This window comes from Battus philenor, unplaced genomic scaffold, assembly GCF_028537555.1.
Source record: "Battus philenor isolate CCGP_79_NKW_IND1 unplaced genomic scaffold, ilBatPhil1.0.hap1 SCAF_15, whole genome shotgun sequence".
Lineage (NCBI taxonomy): Eukaryota > Metazoa > Arthropoda > Insecta > Lepidoptera > Papilionidae > Battus > Battus philenor.
The window spans coordinates 2414689-2439136 of record NW_027181677.1 but is presented as its reverse complement, the minus strand read 5'-3'; the positions used below and the strand labels follow the sequence as shown (position 1 = coordinate 2439136).

Sequence of the window (24448 nt, the reverse complement as noted above, 5' to 3'; positions counted from 1 at the left end):
TATCACCGGATTCGATCCCGCGATCTTCCATCGCATCTCAGTCCGCTACAGCTGTGCTACCACTGCTCATAATTATTACTGTACTCGTAAAAATCTGATTTCTAACCCACTAAACTTTGGTACTGCGCATGCGATAAACAGTTACCTCGTAAAATCTGAATTACACCAACAATAAACATCAAGATCGTAAAACATACTTGCCATGTAGTTACTGCCGTATAGATACGTTACCTGTAAATGTAAAAAAAATAACGATTCAAAATATCATAAATAAAACGGAATGTTCCAGATATTTTTGATCCTTTGCAAAGGTAATTGGTAAGATATCATTTTAAAATGACAAATGATTTATCTGTTACAAATTACGCATACAGTTTATTTGGTTATTGTTGTAAAAGTTTAAGATGGTTGCTGTATTTTTCATTTAGTCTCAGGTGAGGTAGGGTCCACGCTGTCATGGAGCGCAGGTATGGCCTATTGCGAAAGGGTGATATCGCAGAAGAGGTTGCGGAGATAGAGAGAGAGAGAAAGAACATCTAAGCTGCATCTGCAGTCGGAGACCTGGACATCGGAAGGTGTTATACCGCACCTTTCTCCAACCCCCTTAACATGGCGGCAATCGCCTTGGCGACGGAATCTAATCCGCCGCTAGTAAGGGGTCGAGACACTGTGACGCCGCCGTTGAAACTGCGGTAGTATGCGAAAGCGTTCCCAGAGGTTCAACAAAAGGCGTTCAAGAAGATCGTGGGGTTTTAGCCGTTAGGAGTTCGGCATAACCCTTCTTTGCCCCCGCAGCGGAGGGGTATTCCATGCAGGATTTCCCCACTAGGTTTCAAAAATATTAAATGTAAGACGCGTTTTCAAAATTGGAATAAGTGTAAAAGTTTTAATACGTTTTTCTGACATATGAACTATACATTCACCCCTTTAAATAATTGTATATCAAGTAGATGAGTTTCAATCGCGACTATAATCGATATAAATTAAAACATAATTAATTTCTTTTTAACTGTTTTCAGCCCTAATTATTCTAGAACTCTTAGGAACACTCGCGTCAAATGTTAATGGAGAGGAAAATAACTATTCTGACGCCTCATTGATATCATTTTTCTTAGAAAATATTCTCAACCTTGGAATCAAATCATTGCGGGACGATTCGGCGGAACGTACTCCCGGGCCAAACGTAAGAAGATGTGATAAGCAGGTTGTTCAATCGTTGATTAAAAACAAAGTAAAGGAGTTGAGGCATCTCTTACAAGATAATGACTACAATGAAACTGATCCCGATGAAAATTTAACACTCAAAGGCGAAGACGAAACAACAATTGTAGAACTAGTATCAGACAGTAAGGATAGTCTGAGACAAAAGGAGTCGTTCAAACAAAGCATTAAAAAGTATAAACGACTAAGAAGAATAATACACAACGCACTGTTGAAAGAATCAGTGTCCAGCAAAACGATTACTCTTATAATTAGAACAATAGATGAAATGATAGCAAAGATGATCGCAAGTCGTTGTTCATGGAAACGAAATAACAGAGAAAAAGTTTTAAGAGTAAACACGGATAATATTTTCGGTGTACCAGCCGCGTGGAACTTTGAGTGGCTGAAATTAAAGGAGAAATACTCGGATTTATTTCAAAGTAATCAATCGCTGCCGCAAAAGCAGTTAGATACGATAATGAACTCGCTTATGGAGAAAATGCCGTCTTTCTTCGCAAACGTCTTGAGGGATGGAGAGTTGCTTGCTAAAGAATACAACGTAAAGTGTCAGAAAATTAGTGAAAGTGATTTAGTCGAGACGAAGCTGACACATCAGCGTGAAGTCACCGACAATAACTCTCGTAGATACAACGCTTTCTGTAAAACACAAATATGGATGTGTTCAGGGGAGCTTCAACACTTTCTAATGTACATATATAAATCCTTCAATACAATCACTTCAAAAGTGTTATCAGACTATTTAGAAATGTACAAAATTGATGTAAATATAGATAAAGTATATGGACACAAGGGAATAGTTTCCAGGTTAAGAGAGATAGGTTACAAAGCGGCAAACGAAGTATGTACCATTTACGTAAATGAAATTGAAAAATTCGCAATAGACACAGAGAAACAATCAGATTCAATTAAAGCCTTATTGTATTTTATTGACAATATAACTGACAAAGTAAAGATGCACACTAACGAAGTAATAAGATTTAAAATGAAACCTATGGATACGGAATTGAAGGAAAGAATATTAAGAGACATCGATAGCAATTTGAAAATCGAATTGGATAAATTATCAGTCGAGTTAAAAAGAACTATATGTCTTGCATTCGAAACCTGCAACGGTAGATATACAGTTCAAGATTCTAAAAAGACATTCGCTGAACGTAACAGTGTGTTCGTTCGTGTGATAGTAAAACTAGATGACGACATGAAGCATGACCTGTATAAAAATTCTAAACGTATGTTTGGTTTCCCGCCGGATAAATTAAACCTTACTTCTAAAACAACGTTTCGCATAAATCAAAATCGTCATCGAAAATCCATTAGTGTTACACGTACAACTATAAGATACAACTCCAGTTATAAAATAAACTATAATTATAAATCATGACTGCATAAGCTTTAAAAAATCGTAAATTAAAAGCCTTTAAATATTAATGTAGTTAAATCACACGTTCCTTTCTTTATATTAAGATCATCGTCAAAAAAAAATCATGGTTGGATTTTTCTCCCAAATCTTTTAACTAACCATTACCAAAGTGATACCACAAGTTAGCCATGCAATAGCAATCGACCAGGTCGAGCTTCGGCTCTCTCGGATGCCATTGAGCTGGGATGCCAAGCGCATATCAGTTTGACTGTCGAAGAGTCTAGCGTCAAGTCACTCCATGGAGCACCAGCATCAGCACCACCACCACCACATAGGTGTCATCTAAGAGCTCAGCAGCCTCCCTGTCTGGTTTCCGTCAAAACCCTCAAGTTACGTAACTAAGTATTAAATCCATGCCAATAATGTAAGTGTACGTCCAAACCAAAAAATTAAAAAAAAGGGAAAACCAAATAGAGCTTATCTCTTATAACCAGAGATTATACTCTCGTTATAAGAGATAAGTTACTTTGAATAAGTACAGTGATTGTCTCAAGAAATAATTATGAAATTCTATCTCTATCTCCAATATTTCTCTTGGCCAATAATCAAAGTACTTATATTAATATATCAGATTCTTCTAATAAATATCTTTTGTGAACTTTAGAATCACAATTATGTTCTTGGTTTTCATATTATGTTTTACAGTAAACTTGCATCGACTTATACAATTTAATTTACTTCCATTGAAGGTACCCCGCTTTATAATTTTAAATAATTGCTTATATTCTTGAGACAATGTGTTAATTAAAAATAAATGTAATATAACTGAAAAAAAAAAATAATAGCAAATAGTGGTAGCCTAGTGGTAGAGTGCTGAGACTTGCGATTATAGGTCACAAGTTCGATTCTCGAGATATAATCTTAAATAATTCACACGGGCATTAATTATATAAGATTGCCACTGCTCAAGTTTCTAGATGTCGGACAACAGCGTCCACTGCGTACCATAATACCACACAACGACAGTCCGCCTGCCGAGCGTGGCGATTGTTATATCCCCTATAGGTGTTTGGGGGAGACCTGTCTTTCAGTGGGTGTTTATGTATTGAAATGATACCTTAATAGCAATAAAAATTATCGTTTCTTTTATTTTTCTATTATATAATCAACCTGGATAACTTATTTTACTTCTGCGTCAATAATTAACTTTATTTACTAATTACTTCAGTCCACGCATGATATTCACACATTATACATGATACTTACAAAATCATAATTTATATTCTGGCGAGACCTGTAGTGGGATTGAATCTGTCGTGTAGAACGTCTTCCGGCTCTCGATTTGAGCATCCCTGACAATTGTTTTGTAATTTTTTCATGGCAAAATCTCCCCTTGACCTCTTGGTGTTCTTCAAGATCCGGAGTCCACCACGGTAACTGAAATTACCCAGCCCCGATGTTTCTCCAGGATACTTGCCTAACTTGCGTACCTTACCACATCCAAATACAGCTGAATCTGCCTCTTCATATTGGCTTGATTTCACCTATGAGCCACATTACGCTTTTTCAACGAGGACGGTTTCACATAATAAACATATTTTATAATTAGAAAAATATATTACAAATTTATTTGTCTGTATAAATTTTTCTGTAATGAACACTAATCCAAAACCGTTATAAATCAACATCAGCCATATTTATTTCACATCACTTCTTAAAACCTTTTAATGCAAGTCTTTTGTAGTCTGTGTGTTCATGTAAAACTATTACAAATTACATGCATTTAGAAAAAATTAACATTAAATACTTTATTTTTTTATCACTACACATTATAATCCTTATTATTTTAACGTTAGATATAAACACTTATTAAGAATATCACCTTAATCTATAGTCCATATACAATAGGAAAATGCTGCAATCTGCCACTTGACCAGGCAATGGTCAAACAAGCATCTTCAGTGAAGTTCTTCTGGAAGGCCATGGTTGTTGGCATTTCGTCTCCTATACCACAAACGAAGCAACTGCAAAGAAAGATTAAGTATGAAAGTAATACTTTGAAAATATCAGACCTCTAGTCACTAAACCATTTGAGTGCCATAGAGAGAGGGCTATGCTGTGGTTAGGATTTTTCTAAGAGAGATTCTTTAACATATCTTCAGCTGATTGGCCACTAGAAGACGACGATTTTAAGTTTTCGGAGAAGAAGCCACAAATCAGGAAATGTAGCAAAGAATGTCTTTGTACAAGGTAGACAGAAATTCTTGTAAAAGTCATCAAAAGACAAATGCAGGTTTCTTTCAACCAGCTTTATTACAAATCTATAGAAGAGGCCTATACCATCTAGCAATGAATGGCCTCCATCTGAAAATTATGATGAATAATGTATACAACCTTAGCAATGGCATTTCAGTGGTACTGATATTTACGATCAAGGGAAAAAGGTAAAAACATAGGCAGAAAAATCAGTTGCCACATACAAAAAAATTTAAAACTAAAATTTGGATCTTGAGTCGCACTAAGCCTGTATGTTTAAATTATGACTTGCACACACATTCAATGAAAAAAGCAGTAATGTCTCTATAAATGAAACTTAACTGACCCATAAAATAATTGCCTATTTTTTACTCACATTTGTCTAGTTTGTATGTCTCACGTTTTAGTAAGTGAAAAAGGATTGTATTGGGGTAAACAATAGTAAATAAATTTTGAAGATGCGTTTACATATGGTTGGTCCTTAATATAGTCTAAATATTTATTTATATATTTTTCACTTTCTGAGATTCTTAAATTTGTTTAGTCCATATATATGGAAACACCATAATATGGTATAGAACATTACAATAATTTTGGTTCTATAACCAGTATAAGAACATTTACAACTTGAAAACTGATGTAAACTAAAATTCTGCCATGTAAACACGTCTTAAATTGTATTTAGTAAGTAAAGAAAGTCATACATTTTTAGTACAAATTCTACAGCAAATATAGTATAGAAGATTTTGTGTTTAAATTGAAATTCTATTTAAATGGATCAACTTTATCTTTCAAAATCTATGAAATCTTATACACAGTCTTTGAATGTACAAAAAGATAACAAATTTTGGTCCTGGGGCCATTTAGGATATAAAATGTTACACTATATGGGTTGAGCCAAAAGTTCTAACTTTATTCTATGTAGCAGAAACTAATCCCTTATAAAACCTCATGGGACTATTTACTAAGTTATCTCAGTAGTTTAATAGAGCCAATAAATAGCAAAAAAAATATACCAGGGTGTGATTTTTAGCTGCATCATCAACTGTGTTGTAGAGAATATGGCAATCAGGTATGATTCTTCAAACATCACAGCAAGGTATTTTCCGCTTGGGTCCCAGCACATGTCCAAAATTGGCCCACCCACGCAGTCTCCCGAAGCCAGCTCTGTCTTGGTAACATCAAGAACCGCCTGAGCTTTACTGGACTTGGCTCCTTGAATAAAAAACGGATTACATTTTAACTTTGTTTATTTTCTCTTAGTTAACTAACATTCAGATTAGTTGGAAAAGCCAACAGGAGAATTTATTTTAACACAAATCAAAATGTAAGCTATAATAAAATACATATTAAATTGATTTAAAAATGAACTTAAACATGTAAATATTTTTTCAAGTCAACTAATTTAATTCTGTTTGATTGTCTGTTAGTTAATATCTGTAACTTATATAACTTAGCGAGTTATATATAATTACAAAAAATATAGTAAATATGCCTAATATTAACTTTAAAAACAAATTCATAACATGAGTCAAATTATAATTTCTCTAAGCCGTGCTTTTTTTCGCTTTGAAAAGAACATAGCATAACGTAAATTACGTAAAAAATAATTAAAAAGAAGCTTGCTAAAACAATTTTTTTAAAAGAAAGTAAATTAACGTAATGTTCCTTATTGTGATTCCTTCCTTGAAACCTTTTTTCTGTCAAACAAGCTACATTCACCACTTTACTTTTTCACCTATATCCAATCAACATGTACATAATAATTTTGCGTTTGTAACAAAAATGATCTGAGGATTATTAATTAATTTTGTCCTTATTTTTATTTATTTATCACATTTCAATTTAAAAAAAAACTTTATTTCCTATTACCTTACTTTGCCAAATGCCAGAAACAAATACTGATGGTGTTTTATGTTCAAATAAAACTTAACCAAATACATTTCGGCAATATATCTCGCACCAACAAGATCCAAGATCCAATTTAAAGGCGGGAAATACGTCACCGCGGATCCTTCCGCCTGTCAGAATAGATAGTGAAGATTTGCATTATCTAGAAGCTTCTCTCTGATACTTTTTTAAAAATCGCATAACGTTGCATCTTAAAATTTTTAGTGATCGGGAAATTTTATTAAAAATAACATACAATACAATCTATGTATACGCAGGTAGAACTAATAAATATAAACATAAATAGTTTTTATCTATCTGCCACGAATTTTTTTTTGTAACGTTTTTTAATAATGTTCTTTTCTTTATTATATTATTAGTACTTCAGTTTCGTAATACTGCTGCATAACAGTCGTTTTAACAACCAATTTCCATTCAAAGGATACCGGTATCCTATTATAAAACTAATCAATTCATAAATAAATGTCAGTACTTTCTCACCTTAATTAATTCCAGAGTTTCAAGATTTCTGTTACATACCTACATTAAAGTATGTTGTGTCTTTGTTGATTCTTGTTAGTTAACGGTTAATGGAATTATAGGATTAATGGGATTCATTGAATTGGCTTTTTCCTTGCCATTATTCTACCATCTTTACTTACATTTTTGTCATAACATAATTTACAGTACATCCAAACTTTAGAATTATATTTCTGTGGATGAAGCTCCCGCAAATCTAATTCAAAAAAATCTTATCTAGAAGGAATGTCCTTAAAGTACCAGCTCTAAGTGGCGCGCGTGGTCTGACAGGGCCCAATTTAAAAAAGATCATGACACTAGACGTGTTTAATCCTCAGACAGTATTGTGCTGCTAGTACACAGTTGCTAGGTGCAGTCAGCAAACAAAGGGTCATTGAGACAATCTTTGACTTTGCAGTGGGTATCTATCAATAATTTAAAAAAAAAATTACTTACCATTTAAAAGACCCACATTGGTAAGCGCATACACCACTGCTTCTCCTTTAGCTGCAAACAGCATCACATCATTAGGACCCCAACAGGCTGCCACCACTCTACAACCCCTTGCACACCATCTTTCAGGTGTCCAGCTTCTTGTATCCCACACTCTAAACATACATAATATTATAAAAATTATAACAATACATAATATTCAATTTTAAAAAATGTAAAAACAAATTTATATAGAGATTGATTGGAAAAAGGTGCAATAGATTTAAATTTTGCTTGGTTTTGGTTGAAGTTGGTGCTGTTAGTCCGAGGGCTTTTATAGCTTTCGTCGGAACCGAGTTCAAGGAGCGGAAGGGTATATGAACTTAAAAATAAAACATAAGCTGGACAGATAAGTAAAGTAAGTAAGTAAACTGCTCTACCCGAGTAGAGCTGTGTAGTTTTGATGTTGTGTATATGCGGCTTAGGATGACAGCGTAGACTACAGGCGAGCCATAGAGGGATCTGAATCCAACCTTAGTTCGCTCACTCTGTTCGCAGTTAGGGAGTGGGTGGCAGCCCTCTATAAACGGGTTTTGTGGTTTGGTGAATGACAACCTATCTAAAAAGGCACTATGATCAGTGAGGACCCAATAGCCTCACTAAGTGAGAACAATGAGAAGTGACCTGATTTCCTTAGTCTATGCAATATAATTGTAACACAATAAAAATAAATAAGAATTAAAAATGTAAACAGAATAAAAACAATTGTCAATAATAGTAACATGTACATAAATAAAATAAAAGTAAAATAAATATTGTAAAGCCTGAGGAATGTGGTGATCCCTATCCTAAACTAGCTAGAGGTACAAAAGGTCCCCAACAGTGGAGGCCATTAAAAAAAAAGAACCTAACTAAAAATCAATGGTATCAGAAATAATAACAACATAATAAGATATATATTCTTGACCTTCAGATTACTACATACAAAAATAACTTCATTAAAAGATATTCTATTCCTATGTTAGAAAGATCTAATATATTTCAACATGATTACCTGAATAGTGATAGACATGAATACAGAATGACTTTACCAATTTCATTTACCTTTTTTTTTGTGAGTTTTTAAATACTCAAAGTTATTACAGAAAAAAAAATGCACATAGTAAAGTTTTAAAAATATTACCACTGTGCTTTTGTATTTGCTATAAAATTCGAGCATACAGTCAAAACACTGCAAATTTATTTATCACTCTGAAATATCTGACATCAATTTTTTTTTTTTGCAATATAACAGGCCAACAACTTCTAGTGACAAAATGGCTGTCAAAACAGCTTGTTTAATATAATTTATGTTATTTGTAATCATTTGTGATTCTAAATCATATTACTTATATCAATTTAACAATTCATGCATCCATGTTTATACCTATGTGAAGGTTATATTAATATTGCCAAGTCAGTCGAAACTGCAAGTGTTATTCTCTTCCAATATGATTAAAAATTTTATGTCATATAAAAGATAGACTATTTAAAAATTTCAGACAATAATGACATGTAGCAAATGATAAAATTCCAGTGAGGCTTGTATTTTTTGGTCTCATACACACCTCTAGTTTTGGACAGGGTTTTACATTTTTAATATACTGTTGTAATTGCTTATTTTAATAAACATTATGACATACATCTTTATAGCAACATTTTATATTTTTACATTATTCCTAGTTTTTTTTATGATATATTTCATATTTATCTTTTTATTTAATTTCCAATTCTTATTTGACATTTATTTTCATTTCCTCCCGTTTTTAAATCCTTCCCGACCTGTTTTATTTATCAATACTGTTTCTTTTAATCACATCCTCAACTATGGCTTTGCAGTATTTGAGAAATACAAGCCTATATTTTTCATTATTTATTAATGAAGGGATACTGTCCTCACTTATCTTTTTTCCCAGCAGCAGCTCAGAATCGCATCGGAGGCTTGTATTTGAAATAGCAATATACAAATCACAAAGACAGCTATTGAGTTCTCGTAGCATCACTCTTAAAAATCAGTGTTTTTTGGAATTACCAATTACAAGTTGCCTATTTCCTTATTGGTAAAGCACTTTACACTTTTTATTTATACACCAGAGTTAACAATCTGGCTTTTTGAAAAGCATTAAAATGGATGATTTTAAATGAACTCATTTTATTTCTTACTTATCACCATTTCTGCCATAGGTCATTCACACTTGGATATAAGCTTCCCCCATAGATTACCCACACAACTGGCCGGAAGCAACCTGCACCTTGTGTCTTTCTTTGACCTTAACATGGTTACCTGTCCTATTTTCTACCTTGTGGACCGATGTCTAAATTTTTTTATTAAAGTTAATTTACATATTTTTTATTATAATTCATCAACATCTGTTAGATTATCTAGTAGAGTATTTATCTACCTGAATATGATGGATGAAGTGGCAGCAAAGATCTTACTGCCATCCAGAGACCATCTTGCAAACACAATTCCACCACCTGCAACTCTCCGAAGTGGTATTGCTGTTTCCATAGCAACATCCCACACAAGCATAGATGTATCTGCACCACAGCAGCTGACTAAGAGATCACCACTTGGAGACCAGCTCACATCAGTTACTGGGCTATGACCTGACCTGGAATTTGTTAATATTTGTTATTGTTAATACTTCATTTGTTAATAATTCAATTTAACATAACTTGTTCCTTTTATTATTATATAAAAGATTTAAATGGGGAATGGGTATATCATCAAAAATTTTACAACATTACACATATTTCCAATCACCCTGATATAGTAATCGCTAAAATAATTTACAAAAATTGTTCTTTCTATTGGATGTGATAAGCCTACAACTTCAGGCAGTACAGTCTGTGGGGACTGGTATTAAGCAATAATTAACCTTATATATGTATAATAAATTTTTATTTTACCTTTTTAAAACGACAGCATTACTTGAGGAGGGTTTTGTGAACATTGAATTTGGATCCACCGTCCACACTATCACACCCTGTTCACACCCAACTGCAATTTCTGATGCTGAATACGGTCTCCAGCTCAATGAAGACACGTGACCCTGTGCTTTACATTTTAATGTGGAAACAAATGACACTTCTGAGCAGTAAACTCTAACATTGTCATCAGAAGTGGCCACTGCAATTTTTGTTGTATGTGGATGCCAAGCGAGACATTTAATAGGAGCGGTACCCCAATTTCTAGACCGAGAATATTTAGACACAGTTTTGGGCCCTATGTCTTTCAAATGCGGCTGAATAAAATACCGAAATGCTGTGAAAAGATTAGCAACCTTCAAGACGTACGCCGCTGTAACCGCTAAGAATGGGCTTTCGCGGTTAATGCTTGTGTCGGCAGCTACACTAAGAGCATCTAAAAAACCCTGTTTGTACCAAACGCTTGTGATTTTCTTCAATAGTTTATCTTCTACGTCAACGTAAAGAGATACGTTTTCGTCCGATATCTTGTGATGTTGTATATCTCTAGTAACATTGATTTTGGGGTGGTTCTTGGTCTGTAAATATAAAAGAATATATGTACAAATTGAGTAAAATAAATAATGTTCAAAATAAAATTTAACCTTACCGCATTTGTAAATGTTGATATGTTACCGTAACGACTATTGGCACAACAATATACTTCGTTTACTACGCACAAAGGTGTATCCTCTGCTTGTGGTAGCTCCGGAAATCCCATGAATATCGACATACTTATTATTTATAATTAAAAACTATAAAATAAACCGGCATTAACGCGCACAACTATTTCAAATTTATCCCATAGATTACAAAGAAAGTCTTACCATAATAGCCATAGAGTTTATTCTTAAAGTCATAAATAAAATATGTATTTTTTTAATCGTTTATTATTATTTTTATCATATAATGTAATTAAATAGGACATAATTAAATGTGCGAAAAAGAAAATTATAATAGTGACTAAAAATAATCTTGCAATAAACTATAATACGTTATGTATAATTCATTAGTTTCTTTACTTTACATTAATAAATCATTAACAAAAATAAAATAATAATTACAATTTATTCTTCAAAAAATAATTTTTTTCTTCATCTCAACAATTAATGCTTTGGAAAGACACTATGTAGTTTCCATATTTTTTCCATAAACAATCCACAGTTAACTTAACAATATTCAATTGTCCGTCTTTAATTGTTTTTTCATCATTATCTCCATTATAAACGTAAAAAATGACACACCGCAGCCAATTGCCCATACATAAAACGCGCCTGCTATATGCAATAATGTAATAGGACACCCGGATTCACAATGGTAACTGTTAGCCAGAATATTGGAGAATGCACTTTCTGCTTTTGCCACAGTTAACAAACCAATTGCTTCCAGATAAAGACGATTGCAGATACCGGCTTCGAAAAGTCTTTTGACTATCATTTCAAAGTTATCACTGAAAGGACTTTCTTTGCGTACAATCATCTCATGGTATAATAAAAGAATGTTTTCTACAGGTCTGAGTATTCGCGCTTCATTATCTACAGCGGTTTCTGCTTGAAAAGGATAGAAATATCCTTCTGGTATAGCGGTAACACCTTTATAGGCAATCGTTTTCTCTTCACAATCTTTAAAATTAGCACAGTTCTGCGAGGTATTCGCGAAAGCTTTATATTTCTCATCTTCTACAAAGAATTTGGTTTCAAAATTCAGATAAGCTGTTTTGCCTGACGCCATTACTTCGTTGTTAGTCTTCAGCGTCTGTGGAGGTCCTAGAATGGTGAAAAAGGAAAATAATTGGATACTTATATAAGCCGAAAGGTGTAAGCAAAGAACCAAATATGAAATGTTTAAAATCTTCTGCTTCCATGTCCTAGAATCTTGCAACGATGCCGTTCCTATTAACGCACCCCAACTATACAAGAAAGTGTTGCTATAAGAAACCATAATGTGGTCAAACTTACAGAATAACATCCAAATAATTGAATAGCATATGTAAAATAACACAAATATGTACAATCCATTGATTTTGCTAACAACCGTTTGCCAAGATCTTGAATCTCTTTCGACGGTGTACACCCAGATAACCGCTTGTCGAGTATAGATGCCGGAGTAATAAACCAAGTCACCATAGATCCTGTACAAGCCTCCGGCGCAAGCATCAAAACTACCGTTAAGAAGAAATGGTACATATTCAAGATGTAAATAGGGGCTTTCTTCTTCTCTATAAATGTAGTACAGATTAAGGCTCGCGTTATAATAATTAGAAATAATCTTAATAATTTCAAGATCCGATCCGCGTATTTGTGATTCATTGATGTGTTGTAAATTTTGTAAGGTTTTTGTATTTTTAATCATTGAATATGGATACATCGTTGCCATGGCAACATTGAAAGGACACTTTTTTAAATTTTTAGGTTTTTTGGCAGGATAGACTACATCTCCTTTTAATATTCCATTAGTGCAAATATTAACAATGGATGTTGTTACATCATTTCTATATTTGCAACTTTTTTCGTCAATTTCAGGTATAATTGATAAAAGATTATATTTTCCTTTTTGTGGATCATTTAAAACAAATGTAGCGTCACGATATTGAAGCGTTCGGCCAATTAGAATGAGTTCTTTATGACATTTCTCGTCCAATGTTTCGTTAATGATAATCAAATATTTGACTTTTTCTTTCATCGTTTCGTTGCACAGTGGCGACAAGTCACATTTATCAGCGAAATATATAGTTAATACATTTTCTTTATACGTATCAACTATCTGGTCGACATTTTGGAAATCATTTAATATTATTTGCGGAATCTGTGATTTCGCTAAAATTCTACTAGTTCTTTTCAAGTTAATATTTTCTAAATCGGTATTTTCATTGTCGATCAAAATAACTGTTGGATTTCGGTATTTATCTATCTGTACAACAGTTAGAATGCATTTTGCAACGGATGTTGTCTCTAAATAATTTTGGTTTAATATTTTACTTTCAATGTAAGTAGTTTGTATGATGAAAAAATAAATAAGTGAATAATGAATTATTTCTTTCAGATACGTCATGGTGTTGAAACTGTTGCTTTTTTGTGATTTTTCGATGCGATGTTTGAAATTATATACTAATAATATAGAATTAGGAATGCCTAGAAATGAAATGTTATACTGTTTGTTTTAGCAGTGAACCTTTGTGTGCATAATAATTATTATCAAAACTAATATTTGTTTAGCTTAGGAAATATTGATTTATTAGATTGTAAAGGTTGATTGTATATATTTGCAAAAGCTGTAAAAGAGTGAATTTATAGCTCATTTCCTGATGAAGTTAATGCTGTTAGTCCCATAGCTTTTACAGCTTCATTTGACATGACTGCACTGAACAAAAGGGTCCGTGAAATATAAGCTTATTTGGTGTCAACTAATATATGATATACCCTTTACAAAAATTAATGGTTTGAGAAATAAAAGACGCAATGATAATATAATAAGAAAAGGCGTTTTTAAAATTTCGAACTATTTCACATCAAAATTAATTATTGTATGGCCTGTCATATTTAAATATGAAAATTAATGAAACATATTTTAGAGCGACCATTTTATGTAGGTGAATCTTTTAGTTGAGTAATGAGTTATAAATTCACCCCTCGAAAGTTTTTGCAGCTTTTCCCAATCACCCTGTATATAATTGAAATAACTTTCCCAAAAATATTTATAAATTATTTAATTAATGAAAACGATTTTTTTTGCAAGAATCTATTTTAATTTTAAAACACTATTTGCAAATAAAGCGTTAAAGGATGACGTGTTTAGATAAAATAAATATTTATTATGAATTTTAATTTTATGCCAGAAAGAGGTAAACAGTAACTATTTTCATAACATAATGTTTTAAAATTGAAAGCATTTGACATCTGTCTGTCAAATAATTATTCTTAGATCTATGTCATTTACGTAGTTTATTCTAAATCGTCCAGTTTCGTTGGCCCATTTGTAGATAAAGGTAAAACGTGTAAAACATATAATGGCTTTTATCATACTATTATAAATATGAAATCATAATAAGACTAAATATTTTTAAACGTTTTTCTTTGTGAATTGTTATAACCTAAAAATGTATAGTACATTTTTAGGTTATAACAATCATTTTATTTAGTTATTATTATTAAAACTTTTATATGCTTAAAAATCAGTTAATTGTCAATATAATATTTTCAAAAATAAAGAGAACAAATAAAAACAGTTACGATATTTGAGAGAAGGCTACAAAAAACTGCAAAGAACCAGTTGACATAAAACAGAAAAAAACATGAAATAATTAAAAATGACGTTAAGAAAGAATGAAGATATAAGATAAAAGAAAAGAAAGTAATACGTAAAAAAGGAGGTCTCGGTTTGAAGTGGCACTGCGAGTATTTCTAAATGAAAAAAATATATTAGAAAAATTTAGTGAACATTAAGTTTTCTTGAAATAATAACTAGTATAAATGTCTTTTCCTGATAGATACAACAAAATACTATTATGTTCCATTATTCTCATTTTCATTTGAGATGCATTTTGTCTTTAAGAAGCGCTGAATATTATTTAATTAGGTAAAAGGCGAGTCTTGTCGCGAGCTGCAGTGTCTCAGAAGATTTTGTTTATAGGTAATTGAATTTAAAACTACCGCTGTAGCAAATTATGATTCTAATTAAAATTAAAATAGGTTTAACGAAAATTTAATCTAATATTAAACAACTGTACCGCTATTCAAAGCCTGTAAATATTGAGAGTGGCAACACTGCTGTTCCCTGATTGGTCAATCCCTACTTTCCCCCTACCTATCTATTTGTCCCTTTCTCTCATTTCTTCCATCGGGCAGCGCACAGCATAAACACAGAATCAGTGCTGCGCTCCTCCCCGCACCTTAGTAGAGACCAAGAAACGTCCTAAAGACGTTCTCCTTATGCTCATCAGAGGGTTCCCACAGAACACTCGCCACACCGCTCCCCCTGTAGACACTCACATCACTGCAAGCGCAAACCACTCGGCATCATCAGCAACCACTGCACCTGCAACACGTTACACAGTTCGTCGCTTTCTACATAACAAAACAAAACATCACCCACCACGCCACAACACCTTTTTTTAGGGAGCTGGCCCTAAACGCGAACAGCGTGGGCGAACTGTGGTTGGATCCAGACCCCTTTTCAGCTCGCCTGTGGTCCACGCTGCCGTCCTAACCCGCAAGCACACTTCAGCAACACACCCTGTCAAAGCTCTACCGCGAAGAGCCTTAACGACGTGCGAGCGTCCTCGTGCCACTGGTAGACGCCTCACCAGCTTTTAGTTTCCAATTTTAAATCTAGTACACGGACCAATCCACTCCGTGAACTCAGTACCGATGAAGCTGTTAAAGCTTTAAACAATACATGCGCTCCTCATTGGCGTCTGTGTTTTTCGCACTGAGTGGTCAACGGTCAATGGTAAGTGATCAAAAGTAACTAAATAATTTACAAACAAGTCAACGGATTTTTCCGTTCGAAAATTTAAAATGAGTGTAATACTATTCCGTTCCCTTCAATTCGCGTTTTAATTGTGGTAGCGAAACAGTAATGAAGGTGTTTCTTCGTCTTCATCATCTTCGGAATCTGATAGTAACATGGACCAACCAACGGTAGAAGTGCAGGCCGAGGTGCATATTGCGGAATCTGCGGCACAACCACCCGCTCAAGCGGAACGGTCGCTTTCGTCCCGCCCAGATGTTTCCTTTAGCAGAAAGCGTAAGGCTTCGGAGCCCTCTAGGAAAAAGTCACAAACTACATCGAAGGGATGAGGCTATCATGGTAATAGCCGAACAAGAACAACAATTTTTATCACAACAATTTTATATGAATAATAATTTGGATGAGGGGAATTCCTCGGATGTTTTATTAAATGCTAGCCGGTTGCTATACAACGAGCTTCCAGATCAGTCGGTATCGGGTGCGCATTCCTGTGCGAATATCCGCATGAATATGAACAGTTCTCAAAGAACCTCCAGTTCAAAATCTAATCAAAATGATTAGGATAAACTGAGGGTAATTCAATATTTTGATTTTCTGGCTTGGTCTAAGTGCGTTACTCCGATGTTCAATAGAAATACTGTACAAATCCTCGGTTCATAGATTTGGAATGTAATGATGATTTTAAACCGTATGATAAATTTAATAATATATCTATTACGCAAGGTTTGCTAAAACCAACAAGAAGCTGTGTGTAAAGATGGTCTTTAAAGATCTCCCAGACTTGCTTCAAATAGTAGATCCGTGAACGTTGCTATGGTTAGTATAAAAATTAAAGAGATTTTCGAAGAAGGTAATTATAAAAAAAATTCTTGTGATCTTTTGCAGATGGCTTGGAGTCATCGCGCAGATTTAGTCCAACAGCGTAGACATGCTATATTGCGCTCAATAAAAGACAAACGTGTAAAAACTAGTCTTCGTAGTCTCGGTGCGTAGAAATAGAGAAAAGCTTTGAGTGATTTAGTCGTGGTAGTTATGTAACTCGCATTGTTTGCCGCATGCGCATTTATCAGCGGGCTGGCGGGCGGCGCACTTTTTTGCACGACTAGCACTGCATGTGTGGAAGTCACTAATATTGGTCCTTTTCTTACTTAGGATGGAGTTTCGCAAGGTAACGCCTGATTCCATTAAATAAGTGCAGTTCTTATAACAGAATATTTGAATGAAAGCCTGCTATCGATATCTTACGCGGCTGTTAGTCTTTAAAAACCATCTTAACATTAATTGACTATTTTTAAGCGAACATATTTTCAACTTTATTTTTGTAATATTCAAATCTCTTCTGTTACTAGCACTCACTTTTCTCTTCAACATTTTTATTATTTGATGTGCATAATGTGCAATATGCTTGGTCAGCATAGTGTTCACAACACCGCTTAAAGTCTATTATCTACGGCCACCTGTAAAAAAAGTTTATTTCCGTTTGCCGGTCACAAAAAAACGGTCATAAATGAAAAAAAATATTCATAAAAGTAAAAAAAAGGACATCGCTTTTATATTTATCTAATAAAATAACCGTCTGCTAAATATTTATTAGTTTTAATAAATAATTAGGGTAACAAAATTTGGATAAGCTAGGTTAGGTTAGATTGGTCCATGGATACCAAAACGGAAGGAGTAACCGGAGGGAGATCAAGCGCGGGGTGCCGCAGGGGTCGGTCCTAGGACCACTCTTGTGGAACCTCGCGTACGATGCGGTTCTGCAAGTCAGTCTCCCCGCCGGCGTGAGCGTCGTTTGTTACGCCGACGACACGCTGGTAGTCGCCAGCGGAGACAACTTCGAGAGGACCAGGGAGCTCGCCGAGCTTGGGACGGAAGTCGTCGTCGCTAAAATACGCGGGCTGGGGTTGGAAATAGCGCCAAACAAGACCGTGGCGCTATGGTTCCACCGGTTGCCTCGAACGAGAGAACCTCCCGACTCGCGCGTTCGCGTCGGTGGGCACGATGTCATGGTTACCGCCCGGTAAATGAAGTACCTCGGTCTCACTTTGGACAGTCGCTGGGGCTTCGAAGAGCATTTCGATCGCCTCGTCCCCCGGATTGAGAGGATAGCGGGTGCCATGCATAGACTGCTACCTAATCTCGGGGGACCCACGGAGGAAGTCCGCCGCCTCTATGCAGGGTCTACGACCAAGTCCGCACCCTCCGCCGAGACGGCGGTGGCGAGCCGAACCGTGTGCTCGAGGCGGTCAGACGGCAGGAACGGCGCAGGGCGCCCGCGACGTGGCGCGCTAAGCTCTCGGAAGAGCGCTATGCGCGCAGACGCGTCGTTGGAGCGATCCTGCCCGTCTTCGAGGCCTGGATGCAGCGACGAGACGGAAGGCTCACCTACAGGCTTACGTAGATGATCACCGGGCACGGTTGCTTTGGTGATTACCTGTGTAGGATTGGTCGCGAAGCGACTGCGAACTGCTTCCACAGCAGAGGAGCCGCCCAGGATTCCGCCTCGCACACGTTTGCGGTCTGCCCGGCGTGGCAGTCGGAGCGGCGGATTCTGGCGGACGAGATCGGACAGGACTTTCCTTGCCAGCAATCGTGTCGGCGATGCTAAGTGGGTCATCGGCGTGAAGGGCCGTGGCCTCTTTTTGTGAGACCGTCATGGTCCAGAAGGAGGCAGCCAAACGGGATCGGCAGAGGACAGATCCCGCTCGGAGACGACGCCGTCAGCGCAGAGACGTGCCTCGCGACGGCCCTCCGATGAATGGTGCTCCCCTACCATAAACGGGGCCTTCGGAGTCGCGGGAGTTTAGTGTGGGGGCCCTAAACTCCCATTAGCTTCGGCGACTCTGAGGCGGACGATGGTTCGACGTGGTCCCGAACCATCGTGATAGTACCACGAGGGTTTCGGGGGTAGCGTATCCACGCTTACCCCGGGACGGGCTATCGAAAAATAGCAAGGCGCAAGGGAAGACCGCGTGGCGATCCCTGACCGGGAGATACCGCGGTCCCCCGTTTAGCGCAGAGGGCGACCACCGGGGGGGGTTTTAGTGGGTAGGAATCCCACATACCCCTGTCCTCCCCCCAGAGGCAGGGCATCTTGAATAACAGAAGATTTCCCCAACCGAAAAAAAAAAAAAAAAGATTGGTCCATGGATATGCCTTGGCAGTATTGAAACGTGTTTGTATGTTCCTTTGAATTTTTTAGGGACCCTTTCAAAGATACGAAGGATGGCTATCGAGAGGGTTTTAGTAGGTAGAATTGCCATATAACCATGTCCCTTCCCTTGAAGGCTGGGTATCCTGTGCTGTTCATTTGTGCCTGGGTGACGGAAATATAGTCAAACAAAAATTGTTTTAATGTTAATAGTTATAGGATATCAAATTTAACTTAAACAATTTTAAATCAATTTTCCTGTAGAGACTATTAAGTTTTGGTAATTTAATTAAAACGCAAGCGCGATGTCAAGGTAAATTTTCACTAAAGTGCCTTTCAAGGCACTTAAGTCCCCTAGAAGTTACGGTTTTTAAGAAAGTTCCACCATCTTAGCACTCCTCGCAATGTTCAAGAATTTTATTAATTTTATTCCAACTTTATATATAATTTTGAATAACAAAAACAATATTTACGCACATTATTATTAATTCAGCAAATTCAAATTCAGTTATAAAATAAAATATATCTTAAATAATAATCTCGAATCATATACATGATAAATATACTTAAATTACATTTCTGCAAATGTTTAACGTCTAGGTCGATAGATGTCGCTGTATGCATTTTATTTGTCCTGTTAGATTTGCATATAATTTACATACATGCTTTCATTTTCATCTTTCAGCTCTTAAAAATTTAGTAATGTATTTTTTAAATTATTGTTGCAGTTTACCACAGATATTAAACACGACATAATTGGTTTTTCCTAGATCCGAAAATAGTATATTAAAACAATGTCATTTTATTGTTAACTAATAATATTATAAAATTATTAATATTCTCAACAATTAAAGCAGCTTTTTATTTTACAACGCGCGTCCGACATTTGTAACCATTTGCTGTTAGAGCTCGACATGCGACGTGAATATTCACACTAATTGGTCCTACTGAATTGTGAAATGACGCCATTTTGAATTTTATGAAAAAATCATTAAAGATGCAATTTAGAAATTGCTTGTCAGTGATACATTATTTTAATTTTTAATTAAATAAAAAATGTGGCCGGTTTTATAAAATTGAATTTTATTACAAATATGTAAAATTATAAAGTTTATGATACGTAGCAAATATTAGTATTGTTTACCAATAGAAAGTAATAAATATTGACCGACAGGCGACTACGAGGCGGTAGAATTGGCTCTTAGCTTCTATCTGCTGAAAATAACAATAAGAAGAGCATTCATCAGTTTAAATCTTTTACAATTATAACCAATCGCAGTAAGATTTATTCTAACTTAGTCTTATGAAAAAAAAAAACAATATATTTACGATTGCAATGTTTAGAATTTAATTTCCACTTAAAGCGAAAAAAGGACGTTTAATAAAGCAGCCATAATTAATCATCCTGTATAAAAGAAAATGAGTTGGACCCAACTCACTACCATACACCATATTTCAGAGACCACACTTTATTTAGATGTTCATCCATCTTAAGGCATTGAGTATGTTTGGTGTGAGATTGCTGGAAGATATCTAAAACAATATGTATCCTAACAAATTACAACTAAAAAGGTTAGTACAAAAGAGATTGTATGACGTCGTTCGACAAATCAGGGAAAGGAAATAATTCTTATTTTTTTATTTATAAAAATAAGCTGTGCCCGCGACTAAGTCCACGTGGAATTTAACAAAAAAAATATTTAGTTTTAATTTAATTTATGAATTTTTAGCTGAGGTACTCCTTATTACAACCTGCCAGCTACCTGCCAGTATAAATCGGGTCAAATCGGTCAAGCCATTTTAGAGATTAGCCGGAATAAAATTGGTATATATAACGTTTATATATTCATATGAATGTATTAAAAACGGTTATTTTAATTTTACAAACAGATACCCTAATTTTATTCATATGTATAGATAATCTTTATGTAACTAATAATTTTTAGATGTTCTTATATATTTTAATCATTATTGTGTAGAAATATAAAGATTTTTGCGAAACCATTTTATTTTTTTGCTTAGAAAAATTTATGTGACAAGTCTATGTCCAACAGCGGACATCGTGCGGTTAAATGAATGAGCGAAAACAGATTTTATACAACCTTGCAAAAATAAATAAATGGAATATTACAATAAAGACAACATTGCTTTAAAATGAACGGTTTAGCAATTTTCCAAGAACATTAAATTAGTTTAATGTACCTGAAGAGAGTGAAGATATACAACCGTGCGTGGATGGTTAGGTGACAGTTTCGGAATTGATGTTTCCCTGACGTCAGCACGCCGTGAATTGCCATATTAAATACTGATATATTGCTGTAGATTTAATACTAATTTATTTATGCGTTAATAACGTGAAATTTGAGATACGAAATTGATGAATCTTTTAATGTTTAAAGTGTTCCAATAAAAGGAATCTTTAGCGAGTTCTTTTTTTTTAATTAGTCATATCTTTTGTAAAATCTTCATTCTTAAGTACTCTTCCACAGGGATGAGGAGAGGTTTCTGTGAGATTCCAATTCACCAAAATCCCTTCGGAGTGATCCCATTTTGAATAGCCCGTCCCCGGTTGTTCAGCCTTCGTGGTGCTATCATGATGGTTCAAGATCATTTTGGTCAATCGTACGCCTCAGATTTTCGGTAGTTAACGGAGTTTAGACGCACCATAAACACCCGTGGTTCCGACTGCCCCATTTATGGTAGAGGAACACAATTCTCTAGAAGGTCTTCACCAGCTCCTCTGCGCTGACTGCGTCGTCTCCGAGAGGGATCTGTCCTCTGCGTATCCCATTGCGCCGCCTCTTTATGGACCATATGTTTATAACAGGAGGTCATAATCATTAGGCCTACTGTGACCTTCCGTAAAAGTAATAAAAAGATAAAAATTACAAATACATTTTATTTACATACAAAATACTTGTTGTAATTTTTTTTCCGAAACGAATAATGGTTTTATTTTTTTATCTGTTGAACGTTTCGAGATAACTGTAGTAAATGTTTCAATCCAGATTCAAATGACGGGCACAGAACCGTCAGATTTAGAATTTTTAATTAAAACGCAATGAAGCTTTTTCAATTTCGATTTGTTTAATCAAAAAGGTTTGTTTACGCTTTGTGGATATGGGCGGAAGGGTTTCAATTCGTTGGTAAATTTTACTATGAGTCGATATACTCGTAAGTAATTTTAAAAAAAATATCGATTTTTTTTAATTGTAAGGAAACTATTTACAGTACGCGGCGTTAAATATTGCACTTCGACCTTCTGAAAGAGACAATCGGTTAATTTCGTTTTCGTTTTGTAATTGGGTACAACAGATATATTATGGTATAAATGATAAAGTCTGGAAAATTTTATTTAAAAAAAAATATGTAATTAAAAACATTCTAAAAAACATTATTTTTGATTTGTAAGTTCAAGTTGCAGCGGGCGGGTAGAACAGACAGCCGCGTGGACATTAAGATTCTGAAGCGGAGACCACAAGCCACGACGTTCACCCACAAGTGGACAGATGACCTTATAAAGGTCATCGAAAGACCCTGGACACAAACACCTTCCAGTCGGTCTTATCTATGGAGGTGGCCTATGACCAGAGTGAACTATCTATTGAAATGATAATAATGGTGATGCATTTATGGATTAATGTTTTTTTGTGAATAAAACAAATTGGCATTAATTACAAATATTGATATATTGTAGCTGTAAAGTCTGTAATTACGTTCTTTTGTTGATTACACAATAATAAATATGACAAGATTTTTACGGACGTGACCGATTCTCATTAAGATACATCTGCAGGTTACACATATAAGTGTTTCGTGCGTATTAACCGCAGTACGTTCCAAATACAAAACCACCGAGTCGAACTGTGCCAAACTTCACACGTAAATGTAAAATAAAAGTTAAAATTTAATTCACCATTGATTCAGTGAAATGAAAAAAGAAATAAAAGGTTGAACGATGAAAATTATAAATAGTTTTCGTGATCAATTTTATTATTTAATACAATTTATTTTAAATTTAAAATCTAAAACAGTGCGAAATGTAATTTGTATGTAATTGTTAAATTAAGGTGCGAAGTGCTACGAAGATTCCAAATGCACTCTGATCCTCAACGAACTTTTAAAAGTTTTTATTTTTTTTTAATTACAGTTTATTTAATTATTCATATATTCTTTTTATTAATCTATAAACTTAACTTGAGCTTAATATACAATATCAGACTTATTTCTCTTGAGTATTTTTATAAAAGCCAGTTTAAATCAACTGGCAGCATTTGTCGTACCCCGAGACATTACGATGCTTATAGATCAATATATATATATATATATATATATATATATATGTATAATTGTGTGATTGTATGTATTGTGTGGCTTTAATAAGGATTGGTGAACGTCGCACTCTTTTGAATATTTCTTTCTTATGATATAATTGTTTATGTCTATTATATGTTACTATGTTATGTTTCACCGTTTGCAAGTTTACAAATATATAAACACACAGACAGAATTATCTTAATGAATTATTATACTGAAGAGATATTCCGCATGTTGCTCCAATGACCCGGATATCGCATTAACATAATTACACTTTATTAAATGTACTCCTTCTCTCCCGTATATATTATTTTACATTTACTACGAGAAACTTGATCATATGGTAAATGTAATTCAGTTTGACGATGTTATAGGGTGATTGATTATAGGTGTAAAGCTTCAAAGACGTGAATGTATATGCTAATTGGTTTACAAGCTTTTACACTTATATCTTATCATCCTGTATTTATATAATTATTTAGTAAAGCCCACCAGAAGCAATTGCACAAAATTGAAACATATAAGCGTTATTACAAAGAAAAACCACCTGCTTATTTAAAATGATATACTTATATAAAGTGATCACTCTGAAATTGTTTTTTTATTGCATAGTGAAGGCCAATAACTTCTGGAAGTAGAGGGTCTGCTGGGACAGATGGTTAATAATAATAATTTTTAATGCGTCAACTTTTATTTCCAAAACCGTTGACTTTCGGATAGGATCCTATCTTTATATAGCCAGCATAGATATATATATATATATATATATATATATATATATATATATATATATATATATCTATGCTGGCTTGTGTATAACT

The 24448-nt window shown here is 34.6% G+C and overlaps 3 protein-coding genes across 3 annotated transcripts; 1 reads left to right on the top strand and 2 right to left on the bottom strand.

The window, feature by feature from the left end:
- The first annotated feature begins 202 nt into the window (after positions 1–202).
- LOC137918979 (uncharacterized) lies at positions 203–2605 on the top strand. Its single transcript, XM_068761936.1, has 2 exons — positions 203–311; positions 1020–2605. Exons 1-2 carry the CDS (start codon positions 281–283, stop codon positions 2603–2605), a joined length of 1617 nt encoding a protein of 538 aa, XP_068618037.1. The 5' UTR covers positions 203–280.
- A 1131-nt stretch (positions 2606–3736) lies between these two features.
- On the bottom strand, positions 3737–11485 carry Aladin (aladin WD repeat nucleoporin). The gene is made up of 6 exons (XM_068761659.1): positions 11301–11485; positions 10634–11229; positions 10123–10335; positions 7706–7857; positions 5857–6055; positions 3737–4608 (listed from the first exon to the last, which is right to left on the bottom strand). Exons 1-6 carry the CDS (start codon positions 11421–11423, stop codon positions 4473–4475), a joined length of 1419 nt encoding a protein of 472 aa, XP_068617760.1. The 5' UTR covers positions 11424–11485; the 3' UTR covers positions 3737–4472.
- A 384-nt stretch (positions 11486–11869) lies between these two features.
- LOC137918977 (uncharacterized) lies at positions 11870–13372 on the bottom strand. The gene has a single exon (XM_068761934.1). The coding sequence runs from the start codon at positions 13370–13372 to the stop codon at positions 11870–11872; it is 1503 nt and encodes a 500-aa protein (XP_068618035.1).
- Positions 13373–24448: the final 11076 nt, after the last annotated feature.

Bases quoted from the DNA above. Each gene is read 5' to 3' on its own strand.
- LOC137918977 (XM_068761934.1), bottom strand. From the start codon at position 13,372: ATGAAAGAAAAAGTCAAATATTTGATTATCATTAACGAAACATTGGAC.
- Aladin (XM_068761659.1), bottom strand. From the start codon at position 11,423: ATGTCGATATTCATGGGATTTCCGGAGCTACCACAAGCAGAGGATACA. The intron at 11,230-11,300 runs GTAAGGTTAAAT...TTATATTTACAG, and splicing joins TATCAACATTTACAAATGCG to ACCAAGAACCACCCCAAAAT. The intron at 7,858-10,122 runs GTAGATAAATAC...ATGTATGTTTAG, and splicing joins ACTTCATCCATCATATTCAG to AGTGTGGGATACAAGAAGCT.
- LOC137918979 (XM_068761936.1), top strand. From the start codon at position 281: ATGTTCCAGATATTTTTGATCCTTTGCAAAG. The intron at 312-1,019 runs GTAATTGGTAAG...AACTGTTTTCAG, and splicing joins ATTTTTGATCCTTTGCAAAG to CCCTAATTATTCTAGAACTC.